Source organism: Pelmatolapia mariae, linkage group LG20 (genome assembly GCF_036321145.2).
Source record: "Pelmatolapia mariae isolate MD_Pm_ZW linkage group LG20, Pm_UMD_F_2, whole genome shotgun sequence".
NCBI classification, from domain to species: domain Eukaryota; kingdom Metazoa; phylum Chordata; class Actinopteri; order Cichliformes; family Cichlidae; genus Pelmatolapia; species Pelmatolapia mariae.
Genome location: NC_086244.1, coordinates 9,617,157 through 9,626,036, shown reverse-complemented (window position 1 = coordinate 9,626,036; position 8,880 = coordinate 9,617,157). Strand labels below are relative to the sequence as shown.

The window sequence follows — 8,880 nt, the reverse complement described above, 5'->3', positions numbered from 1 at the left end:
TACACCACTAACAACGGATACGTTACAGATAAAATGAAAAATTGAACTTACCATGCAAGATGTCTGTTATGGGTGAACGCCGTACAGCTTCTGGTGTTATCGCACAGTATGTGAAGTAGTTGCTCACGCAGTAGCCCATTAATATAACAGTGAAATTCAAACAGTTGCACTGCCTTTTTATTTTCTAACAAACACATATATAGCTACAGTATAATGCAGCCACACTTTAAATTTTCTTAAATGAGGTGAATGCTTCCTCTGCGTCTCCATTAAATCAAGTAATGTTTATTTAAATTATGCTTCTTGTGGAAAGGCTTAAGTACTTTATTACACATTTACACATATTCTGAGGTGTATTGTAATATTCTGGCCAGTGCGGTATTGCAGCATACCAGTCCTCAACCAACCACATGACATAATTATATGTGTGGACTTCAACAAGAACCACAATATTTGGTAAAGCACATGATTTCACATTCCACTGAGCACAATGGTGAGGGATTAAGCTGCACAATGAGGACGAGGCTGGCAGGAGAGGATAACAGACATGGAAAACATGTGGGTGTCTGGGTTAGAAAAGGAGAGTGAGTCAGGTCAGAGTAGTCAGACTTTTCCCCGTCTTTAGTTTTGTGGTTAAACTTTCCTCTTTTTTCGTAAACTGGGTCAGCACCACCTCACACTCCATATCGTGACTTCTTACAGGCTGCAGCAGTTTTCTCTGGACTTAAATCTTTATATAAAGCAGTCAGCTGAAGTGAATTATGAAGTGTACTTCCCAGCAGATCTCTGATGACATGTTGTGGTAAAATAAGGAACTGCATTTTTTCCTAATTAGGAAGCCAAATATAAACTCAGGCTTTTCCAATGACAAAAATCCACCCAGATTTTACATTTTATTACCTTGTCTGTACAACATGGTACATAACAGACACATAACAAAAACAATAACAAGGAAAATAGTAAAGGGAATTATCCACTTGTGTGGGTTTCTATAACAACAGCTTTTTTTGCTCGTCTTACTACAGCAATGAGTGACTAATGGCAAAGCATTTCTCCTCTTGAAAGCCTTAAAAGTGACTTTACAAATACTGGTACAATCTCCAAGCTGTGTCTGGTTTTAGTGGCATTTCAGCGACAATGTTAGCCAACTGTGAATAATGAAAAGATGTCCATGATGTAAATGTCTATATTTAAATCAGAAATGAGCCACAACACTTTTTCAAAGCTCATTATACATAGTCATATCCCAAACTTTAAAACTTTCACTGGACCCAACATACAGACTATATGTACAACTGAGGCAACAAACAGATAGAACACAAAATCAATTTCTTTCTGCAGTGAACTTCAAATGCACCGATAAAGGCAGAGCTCCAAATGTCACATGATAACATCTTCAAGCATAATTGTGTGAAAGGCAACACAATAAATAAAACAAATGGCACGGAAGGTTTGAACAATCTAAACTGAGAAGCACAATGTCTCTGGGAATATTCACAGGAAACTAAATACTAAAGCAAGCACGTCCCTGTAGACAGTAAGAGAAGCTGACTAAAGAGAACTGAGATTAAGAAAAACAGAAAATCACAATCTAATTACAGTGAGGAGTATAACATTTATAATTCAATATAGTATTTCTATTTACAAGCATTTATACAACAGAGCACATTAAACTGGGGTTTGGGCTTATTACTCTATCAGGACATGGAGCAGAACAATCAGATCATATAATGCACTAAATATAAACCTTGTAAACATCACATCTCACCTTTTATCTTAGATATCAGTCAGTTTAAGTTTATATTTGCCAGGTTCAATAAGCATTTGTCCTTACTTTAAGGCATAGGTATCAAGCTTAGGAGTAAGCCTAAGAGTTTACTTTAAATAAGCCAGATTTATTCAAAAGGTTTCACTCCAAAGAGAGAAATCATACTCATCACAGCAAACCCCCAAAGCAAAATGTCCCTACTCGTCGCTGGATCAGTTCAGCTAGCTGCACAGTTATAAGATCTCCTCGACTCCGTGCGCAAAGATCATAACCAGGCCGGGTTCCAGGATCATATCCTCCCCCATATGCTGATTCTCACAGGCCATCACCACCACTGCCTGCTTGCCAGGGATACGCTTGGCAACGTAGTTCTCATAGTAGCGCCTGTTCATCTGCCGCGTCTCGAGAGTGGCCAGTCCCTGCGGCCAATTACGCTCATGGGCGTTTTCGATCAGGTCGTTTACAATCGAGAGAGGACAGCCGCTGTCAATGAGGGAGCGCTTGATGACTGCTTGGAGGACAGCATCAGGAGTCGAGATCATGCCACCCCAGCGTGTCACTCTAGCAGGCTGCATGGAGTTTACCCACCTGAAGGTTTAAAAAAAGAAAAAGAAAATTAGGAACTGAATTTATTTCAGATCACATATTGGGAGAGGAAAGGAAAGCTTCACTTACTCAAGTATCTCATTGTACTCGATGCTCTCTTCAAGGTTTTGCAAGTTCGGGTTTGCACTGCGAATTGCTCTCATGTAGGCTTTTAGCAGCTGAATGTCTCGTTTCTGGAAATGAAAAGCAATACAGTGAATGAAAAACCTCTCAAAACTGCCTCAAGTACAAAATCTGTAACTGTCCATTTAAAAAGCCCAAGTAGATTCACATCCACACCAAAAAAAAAAAAAAAGTGCAATAAGAATGAGGAGACCATTGTTGTTGCACGTCCATCAAGCACATATAACAGGCATGCATCTGTGTCTTATACCACAAAGACATGGCACTCAAATTATTTCTGCCATATATCATACAGACAGACAACTGTTAATATTTTATCAAGACTAGACCTAATATTTTGTCAAAAATATACTATTGTGTTGGCAAAATACTCTTACTTGTTCCCCCAGCTGGTGTTTATGTTCTGCTACAGTTTTTTCCAGCTCTGAAATTTTAGTTTGCTGCTGCTGGACAACGCTCCGCAAGTGTTTAATACAGTTATGATTGGGCAGCTCATCTTTGGGCATTTCAAGCCTGCAAGAGTGAGAAAAACAGAATATTAAGCAAGAAAAGAAAATTTAATACTATAAAATACAAAGGAGGTCACATTCTTAGAACAATTTATGGTGATATTATTATGGTTGACTTAGTGTTTCTATACATGTCACATAAGGCTTGTAAGGCTTTGGATTTATTCTATGGAATCCCCTTACCCACATCCCTCCTCACAGTTGACAGGCCTTTTGGGGTTGTGCTCACAGTCCTTGAGATGTGACTGCAGCTGGTCCAACCGCAGTGTGGCTGTGCAGCCAAAGCTCGCATTATCACAGCTGATCTGAAGTTTGGACAACATGTTGCGCATAATGCGGGGCACAGGACGGAGGTGAGCCAGCGTCACTACTGTGCGGTCAACAGGACAAATCTGTTGCTGGGCAAACCACTGCGTTATACAGGCATTGCAGAAGGCATGTTCACAGTGTGGAGCCTGAGGTGGAAAAATGCATATGCATATAAGACAAATTTAATGTCAGAAATACAGATAGAATTAAAAGGTGGGGTGTATTTTGATCAAAGACTTGCCTGCACTGGTTCTTCTAACACTCCACTACATATTGGACACAACAGGTCTTCATCCACCTCCCCTTGAAACCTCGTAACGTCGTACCCCATGGTACATTACCCACAACCTCCTGAACAACACACAAAAAGGTTTTTAGCCATATTAACTTCTTAAAGACACAACTGTAAACAGATGATACTAATCTGTACAAAGATTTTAAGTATTTTGAATTCTTATGCAACAGAGAGGCACTGACTGATCCTAAATTTATTTGGGTACATGATAATGACCCCAAAGTGATTAAAAAAACAACAACACACTTTTAGTGACAAGAAAAACACCAGATGGTACTCAACTAGCCTTGAGGGGTGTACCACAAAGCGAGACTAATAGGTCAGCAGCGTATGTCAAGCTTAAAACTCAAGAGTTTTCAGTGTCACAAAGGTGGTCACCATGGCAACTCATGTGAAACTCTTAACCTGGTCCAGAGCAGGTCGTGTTCAGAGTTTTGGTTTACAATTGTGAGCAACTGCCACAATTTAATTGGTACTCTTAAAGACAGCACGATCCAAGTGTGCTATAGATTCTCTGCTGAAGGAAACCATTTTATATATAGCACCAGCTGAACAACACTTACTAACAAAAATAAATGAAGCCATTACAGTGCAGACTGTGTACCACATTGTCATATAAATGTACATGTATTCAGTTGTCATAATTCGTAGTAGACTGCTGAAAATACAGCAGATTAGAAATTAATCAGTCAATTTGCTGGATATCAGTCACAGAATATATTTAACCAATAAAATTAATTTCGCTTTGACAATGTCTTGCAGCAACAATTGCCATTTGAGGTTATATTTTTGTATGTTCCTCATAGATCTCTATCATGGAATCTGGCAATTTTATGCTGAAAAGCAGTCATGTGATGCATCAAATTCCCTTTTTTATGCAAGTGTGAGAATCAATAAAAATCGTCATTGTGTTCGAATAAAGCTTTAGGTTTGGTAAAGCCAGCTAATGCAAAACAAAAACCTGGATATGTTGAACCTGCTTCATAATACAACTGAGTTTACATAAAGAATCAAAAGCAGTTGGGAAAACCCAGATTCAAAGAACAGTGGCAAGTTTACCAAGACGTGTTGACAAATTACTTGCCAAGCAATGCCAAATAATCTTCCTAAATCCTTTACATAGTTCAAATACTTTAAGCCTACCTCACGCACAAAAGGCCTCAAATGTTTCCATTCAGGTCCTGATGTTTTGCTGATACGTCACATCTGGTAAAATGGCCTCCCTGCTAAAAGAGTTACAAAAAGAAAAAGAAAAATTATAATATTCATAGTGATTGTTAGATTGATTACAGTTCTTGCATGTAGCAAAATCCAAGATCGACGCAATTTATCTGGAGATATATTAAAAAAGACGTGAGCTCAGTCGTTTTCAAATTTTCTTGCAATAATCTATATTCTTTACCTAACAGCATCCCACACCTTTTTTTTTTTTTTATCTTTATGAACATCGTTTTCTAGCTTTAATCAAATTTTTTTTAAATGGAACAATGACTCAAGACATTGAGCACACAGCCCTGACTCGATGCCCTTGACCTAACGTTGTGTAAATTTAACCCTACTGTCACCTATGGCACCTAATGAGAACATTCTGTCATTCCAGCTGACTGGCTGATGGCCCAATTTGACTGAAAGCGGCACATGTAGGCGATTTACAGACCCCCATTTCTCCAATTGCTCTCAACATGCCCTGCAAACATTAGCATCGCTAACGTTAGCTATATGGAAGATATTTCGTTGACAACGCTGTACTTTGCTCCAGTTATTTTGGGGTTTATAATGAAAGAAACTGGGGTCATCACACAAAAAGCACCGCAATGCTTGGATATAAGAACCCCTCTCTAGTCACGAATTACATGTAGCTATCGCTATTCCACTAACCATCCCTTTTAGCAAATACGGTACCGTTGGTTTTCCCTGGATATTAGCATCAAGCTAACCAGACAGAGCTCAGTCTAGGCGTATTACACAGAGAAATGTCCGCTTACAATTACACACACTAGAAGAAAATACCATAACTAACAGATATACTTACCTAAGCGTGTATTAAACTAGTTCTTTATGACGAATTCTGTGTTTTTTCAGACGTCCCAGTGTAGCTAGAAGCTTGATAGCCACGTCCTGTGCTACATCCTACACTTCAGCGTCGTTGAGACGCAAGCGAACGGTGACGTCATGACGTACCGCTGCAACGTTCGTTTGATTGGTCCTTTAACTTTTTCTCTCTCTATCCATCTTTCTATCTTCATTCATCTACAGACCATATTATAATACACATTTACTCTAATCTGACTAGAACTACCAGTTGATTTTTCTGTGATGGTTTCATTTTTAAAGACAAATATGGCACAAATACATACAGTAATCTGCAAAAGACTTGAGCCACCTCTCATTTCTTTATAATTTGCTTCCAAGAAGCAAAATCTTGTATTTTGATCTTCTTGTATTTTAAAGTTGTCTTCAACAATACGTCTTTAGGTTTCCTGGATGATTTTTCAAAGATTTTCTTGGGACATTGGCTGCTTTTTTCATTCATTTTCAGTCCATTCCTATTACCCACCATATTCAGATGAAAACATTTTTGTCTCTTAAAATACTTACAGCATTGCCTGAACTCTATTAGACAAGCTTTTTAGTACTTGAATGAATCATTCAAGCATTAAAAAGCAACAAGTCATGGGATGAACTAGTGTTGTGTCTTTAGCTAACACATTAGCAAAGATTTTGCTAATTTGTCTGATTTTAAATTGCATCTTTAGGTACTTTGTTATTAGCAGCCTGTTGGAAGACAAAAGAAGTGGAAGGCCTAAAAAAACTGTGTCTGAATGTTATGTCTGTAACAAACAGAAAAACAGCCAGCAAAGACTTGACACAGGACCTGAGAAATGCATCATTAGAAATGATCTCAGTGGAAGAGTGGCTGTCAATCAGACATTCTTAAAAAATGAAAACAGAAAATGCTTAGGTATGCCAAATGACTGACAATGAGTCGCAACATGTGATTCAGTTCAGTTAAATTAAATTTTATTTACAGTTCATTAACAGTTGCCTTAAGGTGCTTTATATTGTAAGGTATACACTTGGCAATAATAAAGAGAAAACCCCAACAGTCACACCAACACCCCACTTCCCTGTGACCAAGCAGCTGGTGATAGCGGGAAGGAAAAGCTCCCTTTACCAGGAAAAAAAAAACCTCTTGCAGGACCAGTCCCAGTGAGGGGGATCCATCTGTGATGACCAGTTTGGTGTGAGGATGATGAATCCAGATTTTACGTTTTTGTCTCAATGTTTGGAGGTGGTCAGGAGCAATGTTCCCTCTAATTTTTCATGTGTCTGAACGATCGCACAAACTCCCTGAGCGGTCCCTTGGACCACTGTGAGCGACATCAGACGTGTGCACTGTGGTCACGCCAGCATCGAATCCATCCAAGTTACATGGTTTATTAAAAAAATCAAATTACAGCATTTACATTTTTTAGACTACTTTTAATTAACTGCTTTAGCCCACTTACAATGAAAATGTAAAAAAAATCTTGTTCATGACCTGTGTAGTATGTTAACACTATTGGAAGTAAAAAAAACTTGAACTCCAGTTTTGAAAACACAACTTTCTTTTTTTATATATTATTATTATTTTTTTTTATAAAGCTCTGGGAGAGAGTCCTGTAACTCTCTGTCTGCAAAATACAGTATATAATGACCAATGTTGGGCAATTAATTATATAGTTACTTCTTCAAAAAAAGTAACTGAGTTTTGCAAACAACAAAGTTTTTTGCAGCCGTTTACCTAAAAATGCAGCCAAGGCGTTTTTTTAAATAAACATTTCAAACTATTTACAGAACAATCAGGTGTTCTGCATCAAATTTGATGCCACACAAATTATTTGTGCCACTCCATAACATAATTTCTGTCCACTATGAGATAAAGGAGAACAACAAAAGCCTGATACCTGCAGGCCTGACAACAGCAGATGTATCACTCCTGCAACACGTGTAACATTCAGCAGTCGCCTCATTGTTCTGACACACACAACAAAACTATTGACTACACTACACGCTAACTACACCAGATTTGCGCTAAACGTCGCAAATCTATCACATCTCAAAACACCGCCGTCACTCCTAAAACTTCCCCCTTCCTAAACAATAAATACCATGTTGCCATAATTTTTTGATTGGTCGACATGGTATATTTTTCGACCAATAGGAAAGGGTGGGATTTTTTAGTTTTGTTTTTGCTCACAGGCGGAGAGTGCTTTCAAGCGTTTTCCTTATAAAACGCCGTTTTTACCGTTTCTTCCCGCAGTAAATATAAACAACGACAGGATTCAGGAAGAAAACCAAACATTGAATATTTTTTTTATCATAACTCTGGTTTTACGTGGCCTATCAACACAATTTAAAAACTGGTATAAAGTCCACACTTTTCCCGTCAATTGTTCCGTCTGTCCTGCTCACATCTCCACTTTGTCATTAACGTGGCTTCACTCCACATCAGCCACGCCGCTTTGCTAGCTAAAACATCGGTGTCGGCACATAAGGACGCTGTCATAGCCTGTCAACGACGTTGATTAGCTGCGCATACACGAATGTGAATCGCGTGATTGGCTGGACTGTGGGATAAGGTGGCATCGTTCTAATCCCAGTCAGCAGCCAGTCACTTACTGACTAACACTGCAAAACAGAATTGTTAAAGTATTAATTTTAATTTCAATTCAGGTTAGATTTCTTTTTGTGTGCGCAACGCAGATTTTCTGTGCGCAGAGACCGTGCCAGCAGTGCGCAATTGCGCACGCGCGCAGCTTAGAGGGAACATTGGGAGAGAACTAAACAATGAATGGCTTAATTTATAACCATCAAAATGACCACAAAAAGCAAAGTAAGTTAAAGAATACCCGGATTAACAAACAAAAAACACATACACACACAATGGATCACTATCCGTCATGGACTGACCTTCCCAGAGCCTAGACGTCAACAGTGTGGGGGTGACTTTGACAGGGAACAGAACACAAATTAGCCAACATCCAAAGAAGAACTTTGAATCTCCTTCAAGATGCCTATAGAACTATTCCTGAAGACTACTTAAAGACTAAAATGTGTCTAAGAGAGTTCAGGCGTCGTTTAGGAATACCAAATATTGATTTTCAATCTTGTTGGAGTTGTGCAAACTGCCTAATATACCAAATTACAAGATATGTTTGTGCATGTAACTGAATTGCTGCAACCATTTGCCATTTTCCTAGCAAAGCATAAAGAAACGGAGAGTTGCT

At 38.7% G+C, this 8,880-nt stretch overlaps 1 protein-coding gene across 2 annotated transcripts; it reads right to left on the bottom strand.

The window, feature by feature from the left end:
- Positions 1–880: 880 nt before the first annotated feature.
- rnf41 (ring finger protein 41) lies at positions 881–5,756 on the bottom strand. Of its 2 annotated transcripts, none has more exons than XM_063463957.1 (7): positions 5,643–5,756; positions 4,754–4,836; positions 3,557–3,666; positions 3,190–3,461; positions 2,875–3,010; positions 2,444–2,547; positions 881–2,356 (listed from the first exon to the last, which is right to left on the bottom strand). In XM_063463957.1, exons 3-7 carry the CDS (start codon positions 3,644–3,646, stop codon positions 2,002–2,004), a joined length of 957 nt encoding a protein of 318 aa, XP_063320027.1. In that variant the 5' UTR covers positions 3,647–3,666; positions 4,754–4,836; positions 5,643–5,756; the 3' UTR covers positions 881–2,001. The 2 variants fall into 2 exon arrangements, with proteins under 2 accessions (XP_063320027.1, XP_063320028.1); XM_063463958.1 differs by having other exon boundaries at positions 4,754–4,833.
- Positions 5,757–8,880: the final 3,124 nt, after the last annotated feature.